Source organism: Seriola dumerili, unplaced genomic scaffold, assembly GCF_002260705.1.
Source record: "Seriola dumerili isolate Sdu_G_001 unplaced genomic scaffold, Sdu_1.0 BDQW01001051.1, whole genome shotgun sequence".
Lineage (NCBI taxonomy): Eukaryota > Metazoa > Chordata > Actinopteri > Carangiformes > Carangidae > Seriola > Seriola dumerili.
In genome coordinates, this window is record NW_019175306.1 from 362571 (window position 1) to 385423 (window position 22853).

Genomic DNA, 22853 nt, shown 5'->3' on the forward strand with positions numbered 1-22853 from the left:
ACCAGTTTTATAAATGTGTTTCACTTTTAAAAGTAAATTCCTGTAAGGAAAAAACAAATTTAGCCTATGACTGTGTCTGCACTGCACCTGTATAACTTTTTAGTCTATAGTCTACTGTATGCATTTCTAGATAACCTCTCTTGGCTGCTGATTAAATCGCTGGTGTTAATCAGCATCAAAACCTGCAGATGGATTAATGTTCCTTTACTAATAGAGATGTGTGTTAAAGACACATTTTCTCTTTAACTTCAAAATGAGACACTTCTGGATGATCAGTAAACCAACAAAAAGCAAAACACATTGGCACTAATCTATGAAAAGAGGATTTATTTCAGACAATATAGGTTTTTTTTTTTTTACATTATTTTGCTTCCACAATGACAAAATGTCAGCTGTGATGTCAGACTGAAACAAGTGCAACAGATAAACTGATGGTCTGATCAAAGATATCATCATCCGGTGTGACGAGCTGTGTTAACTTTAACATACAGCACCGGCAGAATTAAAAAACAACACTTGATTCTTCAGACAACAGAAAACCCAGAATAAAGTCCAACACAGAGTCAGCAGCAGGTTTAAGATGGTGGTGGGGAGTGAGGGGGTGGTTAGTGGGTTCAGCTGGCAGCAGGGGGGGTTGTCTTGCTGCAGAGTCGACCCAGCAGACCGGCCATCTGCAGCAGGGAGTTCACGCCTTCAGCCACCCGCATGTGAGTGTAACCGATCTCCTGGAGGAAAGAACCAGAAGAAAATGAAGTAAGAAGTTCTTCTTCAGTTCTCTGTTAATTATCTAATGGTTTCCACTTAGTTTGAGCAGCGTCCTGTCAGGGGGTGGAGCCACGCCTCACCTTGATGAACTCCAGTTTGAGGTACTCGGCCATCTGGTAGGTCTTGCAGACCCTGAAGATGTTTCCGATAATGTCCTCTGGAGAGTAGCCCAGCGCCCACAGCTGCTCCACCACCTTGTAGGCCTGGTCGATGTTCCCGTCCACACAGTGTCCCAGCATGCTTTTCACCATCAGAGGGTGAGGCTCGTCGCACACCTTGAAGACATTCTCGCTGTTGATGTAGCCGAAGCCAGAGTTGGTCGACTGCAGGTTGTTCAACGCCTGTAAACACAAAAACATCAGGTCAGAGAAATGACCATACGTCTCAGGGCTGAGCATCACAATCTTAACTCCACCTCTCACCTGTCTCATGTCTCCTTGTGCGGTGAAGATGACTGCCTCCAGCCCATCGTCAGACACAGACAGACGCTCCTTCTCCACCACCTCCTGCAGCCGGGCGAGGATCTGTCCGTCCGTCAATTTGGAGTAACGCAGCACAGCGCAGCGGGACTGGATTGGCTCGATGATCTTATCTGAGGCGTTACAGGCGAGAGCGAAGCGTGTCGTCTTCGAGTAGATCTCCATGATCCTCCTCAAAGCCTGCTGAGCTCCATCCGTCATGCTGCAGGAGGGAGATGGAGACATTACTGTCTTACATAAACAAAATGAATGATATTCACTGACAGGGTGATTCATAAAGAGGAGGGATGAACAATTCATTGAAATATTATTGAAATCGCAATTTGTTCAAGTGCAAGATCCAAATCGCAGGAGCTGCAGGTCCCGACAGACCATAAATGAAGTGTTGTGGTGCTACAGAGACGCTCCAGCCTACAAATCATCTCGAGATGTAAGGGAACATGATTGTTTGGCACGAGCCCAAACAAATTCAAATGATCATCATCATTTTGTTTTTTCTTTTTAACTTTTTTTTTTTTTTTTATAGCACCAGTAGATATAAACAGGAAAGTGTGGGGAGAGAGAGAGAGAGAGGTAATGACATGCAGCAAAGGGCCCGGGCCTCTGCAGTAAGGACTCAGCCGCATTAGCACATGGAACGCGCTCTACCAAGTGAGCTTCCAGGCCACCCATGATCTTCATTTTGAGTGAAATTAAATGTAAAAATCCCCATTCCAAATGAAACTGTGACACATATCGCAATATCTTCCAAAATAATGATGATAATTCAGTTCAGCCCTAATAAAGAAGTTAAAAATAGTAACTGATAAAGTTGAAATTTAAAGTGCATTTTCCTTGCATCCCTCCTCGTGTTTTCAGTGGGAGGGAACCCTGGATGCAATCAAACATTGTCTCTCAAGGGGTTTCCTGGTTAAATAAAGGGTTAAATAGGTTTCATAATGAAACCGCTACCGTGAAAATGGAGAAGCTCAATAAAACTCAGAGCTCAGACCTTAAAAGGTAAAAAATTATCCCTTTTCAACAGGAGAGTTTCCTGTGGTGAACTGTTCCTGTAAACACCCAGAACAATGTTTGCTAAACTTTCTGCCATGTGACCCCTTCAAATGTATCTAAGTCGACTTGTAACCCCTCAGATCATCTGAAGGGTTTTTAAAAGGTCTGAAAAGAGTGAAAGTATCCAGTGTTTCACAAGAAAAACAACAGGACAAAATCAAACTTAATTTTTTGTAAGAGAAAGTTTTCTGTCTCTCATCCCTTTAGTGGTCTGGCGACGCTTTTAATTTATCTTGCAGGTGAAGTCGGGAAGTGATGACTCTGCTGCCGTCTCACCTGTCGGCTTCATCCAAGATGATGATCTTGTGTCGTCCTTTGGGCAGTGTGACTTTCTGCTGCGCAAACATCTTGATCTTGTTCCTCACCACGTCAATTCCTCTGCAGACACAACAGCAACAGTCACCATCGACTCACTAAACCAAACATTCATTAATTTCAGTGTGTGTTGGGTTTTTAGTGTTTAACAAAATAATCTTTTCAAGATAGTAAGTGGGTCTTGAGCTAAGATTATTGTGTCAAATATTGTTTTTTGTTTTCTAGATTATATCCAGTGAGCATCTCACCTGTCATTTGAAGCGTTGAGCTCCAGCACGGCGTCCTTCATGGAGGCTCCCAGCAGCGCTCGGGCCAAACACAAGATGCTGGTGGTCTTTCCTGTGCCGGGAGGACCTGGATCACAACAGTCAGATAGCCTCACTGATATACATGCTTTGCAATCTGAGAGATTTTTGCTGCTGTTGCTTCTGTTAGCAATGTATTTGTTTTAGGGTTGTGATGATCTTTCATAATGACCACCCCACTATTTTCCAGCTTGGTGTACAGGCAAGGAGAGTAGATTTGAAATGAATTTGCTAATTAAATGATTATAAACAGAAATTGTTTTAGTTGTACTGTAATTTTCCAAGGAAAACTGCCAAAGTTTGCCTGATTCCAGTAGTTTGAGTTTGTGGTGTTTGTATGACAAAAGGGAGAGCAGGGTGGGTAGTTTGAATCCCTGGCCATGAGGTCAGAACAGTGTCTTTCATGGTGGCTCGCTGTCTGTGGCTTCTGAGCTTGTTTGAATGAGATACAAACTGTAAAGCACTGTGGATAAAAACACTCTATAGATGCAGTCCATGCAGGAGTCTGATGGACACACGGTTGGCTGCAGAGGACAACTGACTTTGTAATTGAGTTACTACACTCACCAAGCTGACAGAAAGGCAGCGGTAACTCAGATAACCAACAAGTCTGGATGTGAAAAAAATAGTGAAGTCTCCATTTTATAATTAGAATAAAGTATCACAAATTTGAAAGTGGGTTTCAAACAGCATTAAACCTTTCCTTACAATGTCTTTTTTGAGAGAAAATGTATTTTCACAATACCACTTTAAGTTATGTTTCCTTTAATGTAATTGTGGCTGTCAGGTATATCCATAAAATATAAGGGTAAAACTACTATTACGTTTTCAGAAGGCCAGAGGAAATATTTAAGGCTTTGAACTGAATTCAAAAGTTTTTTAGAGTTTTTCAGACATGTAGATTCCCTGAGCACCATGCAGTGGTTGAACCACTGTAAAGACGAACTTACTTTATTCTCCAGCCTGTCAGACTCTACATTTTCTCGTTCTGACCTTTTCCCTCCGTGTTTCTGAACTGACCTGCGATGATGATGTTGGGGACGTTTCCCTCTCTTGCGAACACCTCCAGCCGGCTCACTGTCTCCTCGTTCCCTACAATCTCGTTCAGCTTCAGTGGACGGTATTTCTCCACCCAGGGCAGCTCGTAGGCGCCGCCAGAGCTTTTGGACGAACTCTCCCCAGCCTCCGTGCCCGTCTTTGGCCCGCTTTCTGTCGGTTTCTGCACACGCTCAGGCTCCGCCATCTCCACGTCCATGTTGACGGCTGTCTCTACTTTGTCAACCCGCGAACAGCAGCGGAACTTTTCCCTCCCTGGTAACCGCACGTCAGCAAACTGACGTCTCATTGGCCGTGAGTTTATTGGTGAGGGAACTGATTGGCCGAGAACAACGCGCTAAAACCTCGCGATACGTCCATAATACATCCACAACAATTGAAATGAAAGATGCCAAAAACAAACAAATGAACACAAAATGATCTTATGTTTGAAATTACAGTTACAGAATTTAAATATTTCATGTGGATAATACATTTTCAATGACAAAATGTTAAGTAATAGAGTATTTAATACAAATATTATTTCATATAAATGCGGCTTTATTTCTACATTATATATAATATATATACTATAAAATTTTAAATTTTTGTAAATCTTAATAAGCAGCTTATAAATGGATTTTGGTCCAGATGACTAACTGATCTGATAACTAATCTATAAAACATTAGTAAATGATGTATTACCTATCATCAAACCCGTTAGTTGCATCTCATAACAGATGTTATACAGATGTTCTCCTATTCCTGCGTATTCTGGTGAACTGTTGTTCTATTTCAGGTTTTTTTTTTGAGTGTATGGAGGTGAAGAATGTGGCGTGACAGCTCATGTTACTAGAACCTTTTTGCATCCACTGGGATTTACTGTTTTCTTATATGTCTGTTTCGTTCTTGACATATATTTTACAGAACAATGGAAAACCTATGTCCAAGGGCACAGGGAAAACTAAATACAGCCTGGACTTACTGAATATGCATTTATGTAGGTAAATAAATGAAAGAGACTGCCTCAGGAAGTCGTCATCCACTGCGTCTGAACCACTTCCTATTTCCGCAAACACAGCTCCGTGCAGCTTCCCGTTTATCGGTTGATCAATGCGGCGGTTGACTTCTGCCTTTCGTTTCCTGGCTCTGTTTAATATCCTCAGCTGTTCCGACATTTATGTGTAATTGATTAGCATCATGACGGCCAACAGCCGCTGTTCCGCCGCGGAGCCTCCGGGCCTGGAGACTCAGCGGCGGGAGATCGAGTCTCTGCTACGGGAGTGTGAGCTCCGGGCTGGGGACAGTTGGTGAGAGTCCGCCCGCCACACACACACTCACACATACAGACGGGGCTAACTGTTAGCATCACAGGGTTACCTAACGGTTATTAACGGGTTTAATGACAGGGGCATGTCGTTGGTGTGTCGGTGAGAGTTTGCTGAGGTAGTTTAACGGCTCGGTGTCGGGTGTTTGCCGCTGCTACCGTGTTAGTTCCTGCTAACCAGGCAGACGGTGAACGGACAGTTAGCCGACAGTGCTAACGTTAGCCTGTCAACCAGCTGTAGAGAGACGTTCAGGGTCCGCTCGTTAAGCTTCACTTTTGGTTTCAACAGAGCTGGGTAGGAATATGTGTACAGCACTTTTCAGGTCGCGTTTAATCCCAGTTTATTAGTCTCACGGGATCACAGTTTCAACCTCCAGACTTCCTAATGAGTCCTAATTTTCCTTTTCAGTTGATTTAATACTTATTTTGTTTGTTGACTAGTGTTTACAGAGTATCTGCATGTCCTGAAAAATCAAAGGTATTTGATTGCTTTAAATCAAATTAGTAAATCTTCAATCTTATCTCTTGGCTACTTGTAGGTGATGAAATGAATTAGTATGTGACTGCCAACTGTCAGGAGATGTTTTATATCTGTAAACTAAACGTGGGATAGTTGTGGCAGCGGATTGTGCTGCAGGAGACTGTTCAGTCAGTTATTTTCATTGTCATATGCCTGAGGTAATGTATTATAATATCTGGTTTTGTCTGGCAAGCTGTTAAAAGCTGTTACACAGATGTTTAATCAACTCTCATTGAATACCAGGAAAATTGTCAAACATTCACATTTCAGAGGCTGAAACAAGTGATTTTTGTGGCCTTTTTCCTTTGATAAAGCCTTAAATGATCAAACTGGGTGCCAGTTAATTTCTGCTCTACAGTGCTGGTTGTTTTCTAGGTGCCTGGGGAAATGATGAAACTGTATAATGGGAGTCAGCAAGGGCCTAACAACTCATTGTTGCCTTGGGCCCCTTAAGCAATATTTGTGGTGACAATTAAACACCAGAAAAGATGAAAACCCAGCATGTCATATCAATTACATGTGTTTAAAACACAGTTGTTTACAATTCCAATCAAAAATGGGGAATAGTCTGTGGCCCCGGCTTCTCAATTTTGAGCATTTACTTTTTTTATTTATCTTAATCAGTCAAAAGCTGAATAATTTTAGATTTTGGGTTGTTAACTGGTTTGATGACGTCAACTAGGCATTTTCTAATGTTTTTTAGACCGAGCAATTAATTGTGAAACTATTCTGCAGATTATTTATAATGAATATAATCATTAGTTGCAGCCCTAATGAAGTCTTTAAACTTGACATTTTTTTGTCAGAGTAAGATTAGATTAGATTAGATTAGATTAGATTAGATTAGATTAGATTATAAAATAACTTGCTGCTGTGTAGTGGAAACATGTTCTGTCAGATTCTGCAGCACCATGATTGGGCAGGTTTCTACTGTTGTTGGTACCAAACAGTGTTTTGCCTTCACTTGGTTTCAGTATCTCTTCACTGTCAGCACTGTAATAAATGAAAGTGTTGTCAGGAACACTACATGTCATTAAATGCACCTTACAGTTGTACAGTGTGATAATAAAAACTGTGTTTGGACATGGTATGATCTTGGATTTTAGACAAATGTTCTGATCAACACACGCAGTCACAGGAAACCAGACACTGATAAAAAACAACACTGAATGATAGACAGGTTCTTAGTCGCAACAAAAAGGCTGTTAGCTTTTTATTTTTTATAAGGTGGAAGGAAGCAAAGTGGTTCTCTGCCAAACTGTAATAAAAGAATAATGAGACCCAGAACTGACTGAATGGGGCTAAAAAGCAGAACAGAGGTTTTTAAAGGATCAAAAACACAGAGGGAAGAAATCTGATTCAGTCTCTCTGAAGTAAAGCAAAATGAAATGAAAACCAGAGCTGTGTGACGGCTGTCTGGTGACTTCAAGTGTTGGACTGGTTCAGATGGAGATATGACCAGTGTCACCAACTGTTGTGCTGGCCAGAGGAACAAGAAGATGGGCGAGTCCTGCACAAAATTCTGTGGAAAAATGATTGACCTTTGCAGGTTGTTTTGGCATTTAAAGGGGTTGGACTGTACCAGATTCACTTCTTGTGGTCACTGTTGCTCTTTTTTACTTTTGACATTGCATCTGAATCACAACAGATGGAGCTTTCAGTTGTAACCAGAACTAAATGTGTTGTTTGTTGTGTCCTGAACTGAATTTTCATCATCTAACTGTTTGTAAATTAAAACACTGACGAGTTGTTTGGAGCTTTCGATGTGTCGACTGTCAACCAGGGGGAGAAGAGCCTTTCATAAAACAGTGTGAACATACTTCTGTGGTGACTCGCACAAGAGGTGGAGGTGGTGGATGTGATACATGTCTGGACTCAGGGGGCAGTATGGATGAAATCCTCTACTGTGACGTGTGTCACTTTATATCACAATCACAGCTGAAATTAACCAACAGTTTTAATAATTTACTGACATTTTTCAAACAAAATGCAAGAATATTTCTGGAACCAGCTTCTCATGATTGCAGATGTGTTGCTTTACTTTAGGACTACTAGTGATTATTTTCATTATTAATGAATCTGTTGATTATTTTCTCGATTTAAGATTAGTTTTTTGTTGATAAAATGTCTTGTTTTGTTTGACCAACACTCAGAGACTAAGAAAACCAGAGAGTACTCAAATCTGTGAAACCAGAACAAGAAGATTTTGACATTCTTACTTAGAAAATAACTCAACAGTTAATCAATTATCAAAATATTTGAGAATCAATTTTCTGTCAGTTGACAACTCTACTTTACTACATCTTATATAATGGTAACCTCACTTAGTTTGGGTTTTTGCTGATTGGGGAAAACGATCAGTTTGGATACTTGTTCTTTGGACCTCCTGGTGTTTGTCATTTTGGCAAAATGTGTCATGGAGTCACCGACTGTAACATAGAGGTGGTTTTGATTACTTTGGCAAGACTCTGTTTGTGGTGTGATCCCATTGAAAGATGAACTCTAGCTATTTTTTTTCAGTTGATTGTTTGTTTATAAAATGTCAGAGAAAAAGGAAAATGTCCATCAGTTTCCTGAAGCCAGAGGTGATGAAACTGCTTCTTCTGTGGAATCAGAAGTCAAAAAAGAGAGAGAGAGAGAAATTATTTCAAATGAGGCGCAGAGACAGGTGGCGTCTTGTTTGGTCCAGCAGCTCACAGCACACAGAGCGTCTGTTGATATAAAACAGAAAAAAGAGGAAAAAGCTCAAATTTGAGAGGCTGCAGAAAAATAGTTGAAACCATTAATGGATAGTGATATTTTCAGATGATTTTTCTGTCAGTTGACTAATTGATTCGTCACCTACAGTCCTACAAAGGAGTGTCGTACTAACTCTGTGTGTGTGTGTGTGCGTGTGTGTGTGTGTGCGCGCGCTGCAGGTACGTGGTGGAGCATCGCTGGTTCGAGCAGTGGAAGGAGTTTGTGGAGAGTGGAGACCAGAACTCATCGTCCTTCCCCGGTCAGATTGACAACACTGAGCTGTTTGAGGGTCAGTTGACACTTTGCTCCGCCTCATCATGACATCACTTAAAAACTCCTCTCACAAACAACACACCCCTCCTCTGCTTCCCTGATTTCCCTATGCTGATTTCTGATCTCGAACATCCCCCACACCGCATACAAATTTATCCTCCCTGATCCTGAATGGAGGTTGATGTAACAGGGTGTAGTAAAAGTCACAGCCATGTTCACTCTGTTTTGGTGTTGCTGGTATTAGCTTAAGCTACTAAGACAAATATGAAAACAAACAAACCTTTATCTGGATCTAAGATAGTGACAACACAGAATCGGATTTCTGCAGCATCAGGTTTGAAGTGGTGACACTGTTCTGTCTTTTATAAACATCAGTGATCAGTCGTCTCCTGTTTTCAGATCTGGACTCATACCACCTGAAGGAGCGTCTGGTGGAGAACGAAGACTTTGTGTTGGTGCCAGCTGAGGCCTGGCACAAGCTGCTGGCCTGGTACGGCATGGTGGAAAGTCACCCGCCGCTGGAGCGCAAGGTAACGCCACCACCACACGCCACATACACTCAGTCTGTGGAGTATGAGACACTTTAACAGCAGCTCTGTGTGTGTTTGTGTGTGTGTGTGTGTATGTGTGTGTGTGTGTGTGTGTGTCAGGTGGTGGACCTGCCCAGCACTCTGAAGGTAGAGGTTTACCCCGTTGAGGTCTTCCTCTGTCTCCATAGCAACATGGAGAATGTCATCACCACACAGTTCAGCCGTACCGACAACATACGTGAGTTTGTCTGTGTGTGTTTAAGTTTGTGTGTGTATGTGTCGTCCTTTACTCCTGAACTGTTCATTTTAGTGTTGTTGTTGAAATGTGGTGACTGTCAGAAACTGACAGAAAGACTCAGTCTTTCTGAGGATGTGAATCTCTTTTAAACATTGTGTCATATGTGTGTTTTTGTGTTTGTGTTTGTGTTTGTGTGTGTGTGTGTGTGTGTGTGTGTGTGTGTGTGTGTGTGTGTGTGTGTGTGTGTGTGTGTGTGTGTGTGTGTGTGTGTAACAGAGTCCATCCAGAGAGCGATGTGTCAGGCCTTCTCAGTGCCTGCGGGCTCAGAGTGTCGTCTGTGGATGAAGAGTTCTGACAGTAACTGCGAGCGTCTCAGGAACATCCACATGAGTGTGCTGGACGCCTGTTTGAGCTCTGGGATGGTGAGGACAGACTCTGACACTGTTTAACACACAGACATGACCTCATCGGATCTGTAGATTCAGTCTGTGACAGAGGCAGATGTTCCTGTTGTTTCTTTACAACTTCCTCATAGCAGCAGCTCTTCATTAAAAAACAACCTGTCCACCTTAGAGATAAGCTGGAACGTGTGTGTGTGTGTGTGTGTGTGTGTGTGTGTGTGTGTGTGTGTGTGTGTGTGTGTGTGTGTGTGTGTGTCAGACGGTGATTATGGAGACGAGGAATGCTGATGGCACCTGGCCGAGCTCCAGACCTCAGATCATGTAAGAAAACTCTCTGTCTCTACTTCTCTGTTCATCTGTTTTGAAATTTTTAATATCTCACACTCTACCTTTCTTTCTGTCTTTCTTTCTTCCCTTTCTCTCTGTCATCCGTCCTCTGGTTTGTCCCTCCTCTGTTCCTTCCCGTCTGTGGAGTTCTCTTGTTCTACCTGACTCATTGTCTTCACATCACTTTCAGTTTTGTTTCCCCTGAAAACCTCTCCTCTCCCTTTCTCTTTCCCTCTCACTCTGTCTCTCCCTCTGTCTCACCCTCTCCTGCTCTGCTTGTTTTTCTTTCTCTTCACTGTTTGCTCTTTTTTTTATTTTGACTTCATCTGCTCCTGTTTTGCAGAGTCACCAAAAGTTCAATTATTTTATACACATCTTATATACACATGTCCTCTTTACAACAATCAACTGACAAGTTTATTAATAAACCATATCAGGTCCCACTCACTGCAGTCAGGTGTTTAATGTTAATTCATCCACATAATGTATTTCAACGATGGCAGAAGAAATAAGAGAAACACTCTTTGTTTGCAGCCTCCACAGAGAGCATCCAGAGAATCATCATGTTTTTATCAAAGCCATCCAGTGACACTTGTCTGTAGTGTAATTGTAGTTTATTAAAATACTGCAATAGTAATAATTGTACTTTTATTAGTGTCAATAATATGAGCAAATATAGCAGCTCAAAAGAGATTAGCTGAAGTTACAACACCACATTTGATGAACCTTTCCAGGGTCTTGCTCTCCTGATCCTCACGGCTGAATTACAACAGAATTATAAATCATATTCAGCGCTGCTCGCCTGCCTTCACTTCCTCCTCCTGTTTCCATGTGAACGCAATGTTAACCCTCAACAGTCCTGGTCTGAATCTGCTGCTGCTGTTTTCAGGAGGAACTCTGTGGAAGAGCAGGACTCGTACCGAGGACAGCCAGGAGTCTGTGGCCTCACCAACCTGGGCAACACCTGCTTCATGAACTCTGCTCTACAGGTCTGTACAGGCCGAACACAGACACACCACACACACACACACACACACACACACACACCCCCACACACACACACCCACACACACACACACACACACACACACACACACACACACACACACACACACACACACACAGATCAAAATCTGAAGAGAAGGGTTGGGCTGATTCTGTTGATCCCAGAAACGAGACCAGTCAGGCATCGTTGTGATTAACAAAGTATATTTCGATTGTTTTTGTTGAAATGGTTGTCTGGACGACCTGCAGTTAGTTCTGGTTAATTACCGACAAACGTGGACATCAAAACGCTACATTCTTCTACTGGCTGCACAAAATACAGTCTGATCCGATTCTGATTCTTCCTCCACAGTGACGACATTTCACTGTGTCACTAGTATCACTGTGTTTCGGAGCATCGCTGCGGTTTACCATGTTATAAACACAGAAACTCAGCAGGTTCTTTACTGTTGAAGAAACATTTAGACCTTGAACCTGCTCCAGTTCAGAACTAGCTTTCTGTGCTGAACCCTGTTTAGAAGGAGCAGAGTTTTTTTTCCTGGTTCACATTCATGCATCTCTGAAGTTCTCTGATTGGATGAACCTGCTCAGTACATAATTAACACCTGGAGGGTGTCTGTGTCTGTCCTGCTCCTAAGATTCTGGTTCTCCCACAGAACCATTTTATAAATATTCATTTATAACTTCACCAGGTTTAAACAGTAGCTCCTCTCCCTGTGTTAACTTTGAGCTCGCTCTGCTTTGTCTCCCTCTGTCCGTCCTGACACCTTCTCTCTCTCTCTCTCTCTCTCTCTCTCTCTCTCTCTCTCTCTCTCTGTCTCTGTCTCTGTCTCTGCAGTGTTTGAGTAACACCCCTCCCCTGACTGAGTACTTCCTGCAGAGCTCCTACCTGGAGGAGCTGAACTTCACCAACCCTCTGGGGATGAAGGGGGAGATCGCCGAGGCCTACGCTGACGTCATCAAACAGATGTGGTCGGGGAGGCATTACTCCGTGGTGCCGCGCGTCTTCAAGGTACCAAAGTGTTAAACTGATGACTGAGTGATTAAACACATATGTCTTAGTTTCATCTATGGATTAATACCACAGCAAGTAAGAGCCCTGAAGCAGCGGTTTGGTAAACATCATACAAAAGAGCTCAAATTAGTTTTAGGTGCTGCGTTTGTTGCTTTTTGTTGTTGCAGTACTTTTTAATTCATTCTCATGTGATTTATTGTTCTGATATAAAATCATCAGCGCTTCTCTCTGAGCTCTGTATCTCTGAGTCAGTGAAGCCTGAAGTCTCCATGTTAACCTTCACTGTGAAATGCAATGTGACAAATTAAATGGTCTGTTGGGGCTGTTTGAAGATGCAGAACCAAAACCACTTAACTCTGCTGACGAAGCTTTGTCCTGCTTTTATACTTAATGAGGAAATGCACACCAAATGTGGATTCATCTGCTGCTGAAAATAGTCCCCCACAAATGCACCATTTCCTCTGTTTGTTAAAAACTACCGTGAGCAGCTATTTTAAGAAATGACTGAGACTTTTTTTTGTAAATGACACTTTATGTTTGGAAGTGGACATCGCATCTATCCCCTCCAGTTCTATGTTTGGTTGTGAAAAATAATGACTTGGTGAAAACAGAGAGAAAAAGATGTTTTCACATTCAGTTGTTTCAGACTGAAATTCAGATGTTACTGTCATCTGTTCTGAATGACACAGACTAAGCCACTGTTCAGACCTGGTATTAACATCCATCCCGGGTGATCTGATCACAAGTGGACAGCTCTTGAGATGCATTGAGGATGCATTTGAGATCCAATCACTGAGATCCAATCACTGAGACCACATTCAGAGGAGGTTTGGACCACATGTGGCCACAGGCGTGAACTGATGTACGTAGAGCCGACCACTTGTGATTGGATCACTGAAGACGCATGTTAATATAGTTTTGAACAGGGCCTGACTTACTATAAAACTGTGACTACAAACAACGTTGTGTGTGTGTGTGTTCATGCAGACAAAGGTGGGTCACTTTGCGTCTCAGTTCCTCGGTTACCAGCAGCACGACAGTCAGGAGCTGCTGTCCTTCCTGCTGGACGGACTGCACGAAGACCTGAACCGAGTCAAAAACAAAGAGTACATCGAACTGCGGGACGCTGACGGACGACCAGACCAGGTGAGCTGCTACAGCTGAACACCACCTGAACAACACCCGACACTCAGCTCAGTCCATACTGTGGTCTTTTCTGTCACCTAAATATATTCCTAATGTTTACAATAACTTATTTTAAGCTCCAAACAAATGAAGTAACGTTGTTCTAAATTGATGTTGTTGTGATTCTTCACTGTTCTTCTTCCTGTCCAACAGGAAGTGGCGGAGGAGGCGTGGCGTAACCACCGCCGGCGGAACGACTCTGTGATCGTCGACACGTTTCACGGCCTCTTCAAGTCCACACTCGTCTGTCCTGAGTGCCGCAAGGTTTCTGTGACCTTCGACCCCTTCTGCTACCTGAGCATCCCACTCCCTGTCAGCAAGGAGCGCGTCATGGAGGTCTTCTTCGTCTCTCTGGACCCGTACGCTAAACCTGTTCAGGTAACTGTTTCTGTCTTTTATTAGTTCACTGTTTCTGCTGTTTGACTTTCTCCACCTCCAACATGATGGTGAAGTGTCAGGAAAATGAAGAATATTAAACTGTTTGTGCACAATATGGATAAAATATAAAATATTTCCTTGTGTGTGTCAGTAAATACTGTTTGTGTGTTTGTGTTTGCAGCATCGTGTTGTGGTTCCTAAAGCAGGGAAGGTTTCTGACCTTTGCTCTGCTCTGTCAGATATGACCAGCGTACCTCCCACACAGGTCAGTGTGTGTGTGTTTGTTTATCAGCAAGATTACACAAAAAGTAGTGAACTGATTTGCAGCTAAACTTCCTGGAGGGATGGGGGATAGGCCAGGGAAGAACCCAGTGTGTTTCTCTGCAAATTCTTGTTTGAACTGATGAGACGGAGACTGACAGGATCAGAGACGGAAGGTTAACGAAGGTTGTGGCTCAGGATGTAGAACAGGTTCGCTCCCCGACTCCTTCAGTCCACATGTTAAAGTGTCCTGAGGCAAGATACTGAGCTCTAAATTGCTCCTAGTGGCTGTTCCATCAGTGTTTTTATGTATGTGTGAATGGGTGAATGTGGCAAGTAGTGTAAAGCGTTTTGAGTAAAGTGCTGTATAAGTGCAGTCCATAACTTTGTGTGTGTGTGTGTGTGTGTGTGTGTGTTTCAGATGGTGGTAGCTGATGTTTTCAACCATCGTTTCTATAAGATCTACAACGCTGATGAGTCTCTGAGCTGCATCCTGGACCGAGATGACATCTTTGTGTAAGAACAACTTTTTGGTCTGTTTGAGGTCGATGAGGAGAGAATGTGTCAGATTCCTACAACAAACGGCACTGATTCACCTCAGGGTCCTCTCCAGCCTGAAGCCAACCTGCTGTCTAACGTGTGTGTGTGTGTGTGTGTGTGTGTGTGTGTGTGTGTGTGTGTGTGTGTGTGTGTGTGTGTGTGTGTAGATATGAGCTGAGCGTGCAGGAGGAGCAACAGGAGGAGCAGGTGCTGCTGGCTCTCTACCTGAGGGAGCGCTCTCACTACAGAGACTATGGCTCGGGCAGCAGCTCGTACGGCACGTCGCTGTTCGGACACCCGCTGCTGCTCGGCGTGCCGCGCAGCAGCTGCAGCCAGGAGGCGCTCTACAACCTGTTCCTGCAGAGGCTGGCGTGAGCACAACACACACATTATTAGTGCACTTCTTATGCTTTCATATTTTTAAGCATTTTAACTATTATTACCACAAAGTCTCATTGCAATGAATATTACTTACGTGTGTGTGTGTGTGTGAGCAGGCGCTACGTGCGGCCTCCTGACCCTTCTGAGGAGTTGGAGGAAGAGGAGGAAGATGATGATGATGAAGAGGAGTTGTACAAGACTCAGACCAACGGCATCAGTGATGGTATTGTCCCCTTCTGCAGCTACAAGCTTGACAGACAGAATAAAAACAGCTCAAATGTACAAACATCAGTTACACTCACTGTTTACAAATCTGACAAAACACACTCTTTTATTAGTCAGCAGTAAAGTTTCCAGCTCCTCACGTGTCAAGAATTTCTGCTTTTCTCTGTTTTGTGGTTATTTTGTTAATTATATTATTTATTATTCTGTGCAAATACAAACTCCTGGCCTACGTGGACCTGTAAGACACCAAATATACTGTGACAGTGGTGAAACATCAGTCAGACAAGAACACAACCTCATATACACACACAAAACACAGTTTGCTCAAATCTGTAAAAAGCAAAGAAATCATCATAAACATAAAATAACTTTGTCGTAACAAACTGGGCCATCAAACACACCATCAGAGCAGCTTCATATTGTATTAAATAAACACCTCCATCAAATTCTGAGCAGGTTTAACAGCAAGTCACCAAAACACATGATTCATGCAACACTGGTCGTTCAACAGAGGACACTCAGACAGATGGGAATCTTTGTAGATTAAATAAATCAAATCCTAAAAAGACATTTTAAGACGCCACTTTAATCTTTGTGATATAGCTTTGACGGTTTTCTGACATTTAATAAACCAGGCAGTGATTAATCAAAAAATGCTTGAAAGATTCATTAAATGAATGAAACCTATTGTTGCAAACAGGCTGAGCTGTCAGCTGTCCTCTGATTGATTCTGTGTGGTTTTCTCAGATGAGCAGCAGGACACTGCAGACAAAGCCGGACCCTCTGAGACAGAACCCTCCTGCAGTGATGCTTCCGCAAACAGCCAATCAGAGGACACCGCTACCGCCGAGCCCCTCCCTGATCTCAACCACAAGCAGCCCTCACTGGACCATGGTGACACGGAGACCAATAACGGGTCCCAGGACCAGACTGATCCCCCCTGCAACGCCGAAGCCATCAACAGCACTGAAAACACCAGTCCCTGCGGAGACACTAGCAAGACCACCGACACTGACACCAGCTCAGAACCGCCAGCAGAGCAACCACCGCAGGCCTGTGAGACTACAGAGGAAGAAAAAGAGGAAGACAAGCAGGAGGAGGCGTGTTCTCCCAGCCCGCCGCCCAATGAGCAGCCGGCTAAGAGGAGGGCGTGTCGTAAGAGGAGGAAGAGTTTGTTCACCATCCAGGCGGTCAACTCCAATGGGACGACTGAGAGAGGGATGGGAGAGGGAGGGAGCGCCGTGTCCTTCAGCTGTAAGTTTGGACACGCACACAGTTACATGATGAAAGACAACACTCCCACCAAGACTTAATTTATATTTCTGCCCTTTTGTCTCTTGAATCTTGTTGGTTTTTTTGTTTTCTTTTTAAGACATTTAGATAAGAGTAAAAAAAACAGTAACAGCTACAAGAGAGAGAGAGAGAGATGAGGACAAAATTATCAATTTAAACAATCAACATTCTGACAATTATTCCATTAGAAAGAAACTAAACGCTGATTTCCCCACAGTGATCTGACTTAATTGTTCCTGAGAGAAGCTCAGACGATGAGACAATGGTTATGAAATAAAAGTTCCCCATTAGCTGGAGGTTAAATATTCAGCAAATATTGTCAGAATGAAGCTGCACATTCAAACAGTTTCACCCTCACATCCCGGATCATGCTGTGTTTGAAAAACCACATTGATCTATTATCAAATGGCATTTTCAGCATGAAACATCTGTGCATGGCTCCTCAGGAAAGAAGCAGGTGTCCCAGCCTTAAGTACTCAATAAAGGGGTTTCTATACAGGGTGAAACAGCTGCTGATAATTTCCTCATCTCATTGTCTCAGAGAGAAATTGTCAGTACTTTGAAGTCAGAAGAAGAAATTTGAACAGACGCAGCAGCTGTAGAAGATTACTCATATTGACCTCAGTTTGTTCTGCACCAGTCGTGCTGCAGTTCCTCACAGAAATGTCATAAAAAGCTCTTGTTAGTGTCCCTTATAACTTGACTCCTCAGTCATTTTATAACAGCAATTATATTTCCTGTGTGATCTTCTTCCCACTTCTTTATTGTCCCTGAGGGGAAATTAGTCTTGCAGCCACTTGAGACACAGACTTAAACATAAAATATATAAAACACATTGATGAGGCAGACACGATGGTGTGAGCTCAGCTCTGACGACGCGTCTCACATCAGCTGTAAATTGAAGAGTTCGCTCAGTCACTGAGTTTGTAAGTAAAGTAAGTAAAAATTTATTTATAAAGTTCGATAAATTTCGATGTTCGATAAATAGTTCGATAAGTTCGATAAATATGACAATAAAAGCAGTAAAGTAAATAAAGATCAATAAAATAAATTGAAATATGACAATAAAAGCAATAAAATAAGTAAAGAGTTACACAATAATGGGGAGGTATTCAAATAGACTAACCAAACGCCTATCTGAATAAAAATGTTTTCAGCTGCTTGCTGAACAGGAGCCTATGGATCACAGGGATAGAGAATGTTCCATTATTTAGGAGCCACAGCTTGAAAGGCACGGTCGCCTCGAGTCCTATAGCAGGTTCGAGGGACGGCCGGTAATTTTTGCTCAGAAGATATGAGAGCCCGATTTGTTGTATAAGGGAGGGGGAGGTCAGCAATATATTGAGGTGTTTGATCATGCAAGGCTCTAAAGGTGAGCAACAGTATTTTAAAATGGATACGGATTTGATTTATACTCTCCTTGTTTTAAAATCATTTCCAAGCTGTTTTAATAGGTAAAATTCTCTCAAACTCATGTTCTGCTGAAAGAGGACAATATCAATATTTGAAACAAGTGAAAAGCTGCTTCTGCTGCCTGCAGATTACATGCTTCAAGAAGGAATAATGAGAAGCTGCAAGCCACATTACATCTGTATTAAAATTATTTGGAAACATTTTCCATTTCATGTAAATTAACTAACTAACTTTCTGTCTCTCTGCAGCTCAGCCTTATGTGGCCATCGACTGGGACCCTGAAATGAAGAAGAGGTTCTACAATGAAAATGAAGCTGAGGTCAGTGTGAACATATGTGTGTGTGTTTGTTTGGATTACAGACTGTGTATGTATTGAAGATGCTAAATCTAGATTTTGTCACAGATATTACCAACAATCATCATTTTCACCTGTGTCCTTACAGCTTCTTCCTCCTCTCACGCCTCTACACTCTTCACACTATGATGTATTGGTTGTAATGAAACATAAACATATATTAAAATTTTCTTTTTCTTTCTTTCTCCTCCTGTGTAGAAGTACATCAAACATGCCAGTATGGAGGTTCCTCAGCAGCAGACCACAGTTCAGCTGCAGGAGTGTATCGAGCTGTTCACCACTGTGGAAACACTGGAGGAAGAGAACCCATGGTAACACTTCACACACACTCTACCTCTCCTGATGATGAGCAGGTGAGGAAGATGTATGATGATGATGATGTGTGTGTATGTATGTGTTTTCAGGTACTGTCCAGTGTGTAAGAAGCACCAGCTGGCCACTAAGAAGCTGGACCTCTGGTCTCTGCCAGAGGTTCTCATCATCCACCTCAAGAGGTTCTCTTACACCAAGTTCACCAGAGAGAAACTCGACAGCATCGTGGACTTTCCCCTCAGGTACACACACACACACACACACACACACATACACACACACACACACACACACACACACTCTCACTCGCTCCTTGGAGGTCTCTGAGCTATTGTTTTTAATGCAGTTACTAAATTAGTGCAGACACATTCTGTTAATCTAAGATTTTAAGATTGCAAAAACTACTGCTGAAACTAAATTCAATATCAATGTTGCATCAAACTCTACTGTACGTTGTGTTGTTGTTACAGAGACCTGGACTTCTCCGGCTGCCTCCTGAGGAAAAGTCTGTCCAATGGGGAGCCTCCAAGCCGCTATGACCTCATCGCTGTGTCCAATCACTACGGAGGACTCAGAGATGGACATTGTAAGGCCCTTTGGTTTAAATTGTACACACCATATATCACTCTGCAATTAGATTAATAACTGGCAACCCTTATTGAACAAACTATTGTACTTGCACATCTTTTTATGTAAGAAGAGAGCATCATTTGCTTCTATTTATTTGTAAAGGTTGCCTTAAAAGATTACTCATTTACTTATACTTTACTTATATACTGTATGTGTATGTTAATATTCAATCTTTTTAATAGCTTTCTCAGCTACTGTAATGTTGAATCACACAGATCATGTTGAAGGTTTTATTAGTGATAAGACTCCTTTTGTATCTTAACTACCTTGTACACTCATAATTGTCTGTGTTCCTCAAGACACCAGCTATGCGAAGAATAAGGATAATGGTCAGTGGTATTACTTTGACGACAGCAAGGTGACCTACGCCAGAGAGGACCAGATTGTGGTCAGTATCATGCACACAACTGATACAGAACTGTTAGGACAGTGTCCAGTCGGTCTATTAAAATCCAGATACTTGTCAATTAATCTGTGAACTCAGATTCAAAGGTAAACATGTACATGAGGAATCTGCTAGATTAGTGTACATACTGGGAAAAATAACCACAACACCAATGCATTAAACTAGAAGGGGGTCCCAGGTCAAAATTGTTGATATAGTTACTGTTTAAAACCCTATTTATCCTGCAGCTGTCTTCAACTACAGTGAGCACAATGGCATAACAAGTCATAGTATCATGAAAAATGTCATAAAAATGTCATAGTATGGGGCATCGTGTGGCGTAGTGGTCTAAGCAGGCGCCCCATGTGTAGAGGCTACAGTCATCGCTGCAGTCGGCCCCGGTTCGAGTCCCGCATAGGACGGCCTTTACTGCATGTCATTCCCCCTCTTTGCCTCCCCATTTCCTGTCTGTCTACTGTCAAATAAAAGGCATAAAAAGCCCAAAATAACATACTTTCAACAAAAAAAAAATGTCATAGTATACTAAGGCAGAAAATGTCATCAAAATTTCATGTTAAGTCATAAAAATCTCAAAAAGTCAAATGACACAAAACATGTCATAGTATTGTAAGGCATGAAATGTTATCGTATACTATGACATTTTTATGACTTTATTTGCTTAAGTACTAAGGCATAAAATTGTCAGAATAAGGCATGAAAACTAACAACAAAGTCATAAAAATACATTACATGACATTTTTATGCCTTACTATACTATGACATTTTTATGCCTTAGTATACTAAAAAAAGCCTATGCAATATTATTATAATTAATTTATTATTATTATTTATTATAATTATATTATAATTAAGGCATGAAATATATGATTTATGATATTTTTGTGCCTTAGTATTCTATGACATTTTTAATCACATTGTTATGCCTTAGTAGACTAGAGCAAAAAATGATAAAAATGTAATTGTATCCTGTGACATTTTCATGCCTTACCATACAATGATTTTTATTTGTTTTTTTGTGCCATACTATACTGTGATGTTTTTTTGCCATCTTTCAGCCTTGGTATACTATGATGTTTTAAGAGAATTTTATACCTGACTATACAATGACATTTTTTGATATTTTTAGGCCTGACTATACTATGATATTTTTGGACATTTTATGACATTTTAATGCCATATTATACTATGACGTGTTTGACATTTTTTTGTGCCGTACTAATCCTATGACATTTTTCATCTAAATTATATTATGAAGTCTTTGACATTTTTAGGCCTTAGTATACTATGATGTTTTTTGACAGTTTTATGCCTTACTATACTATGACATTTTTCATCATATGCTATGACGTTTTTGACATTTTAATGCCATATTATACCATAAAGTTTTTTGACATTTTTTATAGCATACTATAATATCACATTTTTAGACATTTTTATACCTTACTTTACTATGACATTTTTCAGCCATTTTATACCATAACGTTATTTGACATTTTTAGCCCAACTATAATATGACCTTTTTTGACATTTTATGCCATACTATTCTATGACCTTTTTTGACGTTTTATGCCATACTATTCTATGACATTTTTATGCCATACTATATTATGATATTTTTAGGCCATACTATACTATGACATTCTTTGACATTTTTATGCCATACTATATTATGATATTTTTAGGTCATATTATACTATGATGTTTTTTGGCGTTTTTATGCCATATTATACAATGACATTTTTATACCATAATATACTATGACGTTTTTTGTCGTTTTTATGCAATACTATATGATAACATTTTTATGCCATACTATACTATGAAGTATTTTGACATTTTTATGCCTTACTATAAGATGATGTTTTTGGACAATTTTTTACCTTACTATACTGAGACATTTTTAGGTCTTAGTATAATTTGACATTTTTATACCATATTATACTATAACGTTATTTGAAATTTTTGTGCTGTACTATATTATGACGTTCTTTGACATTTTTATGCCATACTATACTATGACGTTCTGTGACATTTTTATGCCATACTATACTACGACGTTTTTTGACATTTTCATGCCGCACTATACTATGACACTTTTTATCAATATTATATTATGACATTTTTTACATTTTTATGCCTTACTATACGTTGATGATTTTTCACATTTTTATGCCCAACAATGAAATAACCTTTTTTGACATTTTTGTCATACTATACTATGACGTTTTTTTTCTATACTATACTATTTGTAGGCCATACTATACTATGACATTTTTTGACATCCTGTACTATGATGTTATTTGAAATTCTTATGCCATGCTATACTATGATGTTTTTTGACATTTTTATGCCTTACTATACTATGACATTTTTAGACGTTTTTATGCCATACTATACTATGACATTTTTAGACGTTTTTATGCCATACTATACTATGACATTTTTAGACGTTTTTATGCCATACTATACTATGACATTTTTAGACGTTTTTATGCCATACTATACTATGACATTTTTAGACGTTTTTATGCCATACTATACTATGACATTTTTAGACGTTTTTATGCCATACTATACTATGACATTTTTAGACGTTTTTATGCCATACTATACTATGACATTTTTAGACGTTTTTATGCCATACTATACTATGACATTTTTAGACGTTTTTATGCCATACTATACTATGACATTTTTAGACGTTTTTATGCCATACTATACTATGACATTTTTAGACGTTTTTATGCCATACTATACTATGACATTTTTAGACGTTTTTATGCCATACTATACTATGACATTTTTAGACGTTTTTATGCCATACTATACTATGACATTTTTAGACGTTTTTATGCCATACTATACTATGACATTTTTAGACGTTTTTATGCCATACTATACTATGACATTTTTAGACGTTTTTATGCCATACTATACTATGACATTTTTAGACGTTTTTATGCCATACTATACTATGACATTTTTAGACGTTTTTATGCCATACTATACTATGACATTTTTAGACGTTTTTATGCCATACTATACTATGACATTTTTATGCCATACTGTACAATGACGTTATTTGAAATTCTTAGTCCATGCTATACTATGACGTTTTTAGATGTTTTTATGCTATACTATACTATG

The 22853-nt window shown here is 40.6% G+C and overlaps 2 protein-coding genes across 2 annotated transcripts in view; one reads left to right on the plus strand and one right to left on the minus strand.

Moving 5' to 3' along the window:
* Positions 1–313: 313 nt before the first annotated feature.
* rfc2 (replication factor C subunit 2) lies at positions 314–4212 on the minus strand. Its single transcript, XM_022766800.1, has 6 exons — positions 3938–4212; positions 2861–2966; positions 2574–2675; positions 1188–1446; positions 846–1106; positions 314–725 (listed from the first exon to the last, which is right to left on the minus strand). The coding sequence occupies exons 1-6, from the start codon at positions 4170–4172 to the stop codon at positions 615–617; spliced, it is 1074 nt and encodes a 357-aa protein (XP_022622521.1). The 5' UTR covers positions 4173–4212; the 3' UTR covers positions 314–614.
* An 840-nt stretch (positions 4213–5052) lies between these two features.
* Positions 5053–22853, plus strand: part of LOC111237640 (ubiquitin carboxyl-terminal hydrolase 11-like) — a 29723-nt gene continuing 11922 nt past the window's right edge. Inside the window, exons 1-20 of the mRNA XM_022766801.1 lie at positions 5053–5262; positions 8718–8827; positions 9211–9341; positions 9462–9579; positions 9856–10001; positions 10240–10301; positions 11197–11296; positions 12151–12324; positions 13315–13473; positions 13666–13890; positions 14072–14155; positions 14573–14667; positions 14859–15062; positions 15189–15295; positions 16045–16551; positions 18252–18322; positions 18557–18669; positions 18763–18912; positions 19141–19256; positions 19600–19688. Of these exons, the coding sequence (XP_022622522.1) occupies positions 5153–5262; positions 8718–8827; positions 9211–9341; positions 9462–9579; positions 9856–10001; positions 10240–10301; positions 11197–11296; positions 12151–12324; positions 13315–13473; positions 13666–13890; positions 14072–14155; positions 14573–14667; positions 14859–15062; positions 15189–15295; positions 16045–16551; positions 18252–18322; positions 18557–18669; positions 18763–18912; positions 19141–19256; positions 19600–19688 (2871 nt within the window). The 5' untranslated portion in view covers positions 5053–5152. The remainder of the gene's footprint in view (positions 5263–8717; positions 8828–9210; positions 9342–9461; positions 9580–9855; positions 10002–10239; positions 10302–11196; positions 11297–12150; positions 12325–13314; positions 13474–13665; positions 13891–14071; positions 14156–14572; positions 14668–14858; positions 15063–15188; positions 15296–16044; positions 16552–18251; positions 18323–18556; positions 18670–18762; positions 18913–19140; positions 19257–19599; positions 19689–22853) is intronic.

Bases quoted from the DNA above. Each gene is read 5' to 3' on its own strand.
- rfc2 (XM_022766800.1), bottom strand. From the start codon at position 4,172: ATGGACGTGGAGATGGCGGAGCCTGAGCGTGTGCAGAAACCGACAGAA. The intron at 1,107-1,187 runs GTGAGAGGTGGA...TTGTGTTTACAG, and splicing joins CACAAGGAGACATGAGACAG to GCGTTGAACAACCTGCAGTC. The intron at 726-845 runs GTGAGGCGTGGC...TCTTTCCTCCAG, and splicing joins TCAAACTGGAGTTCATCAAG to GAGATCGGTTACACTCACAT.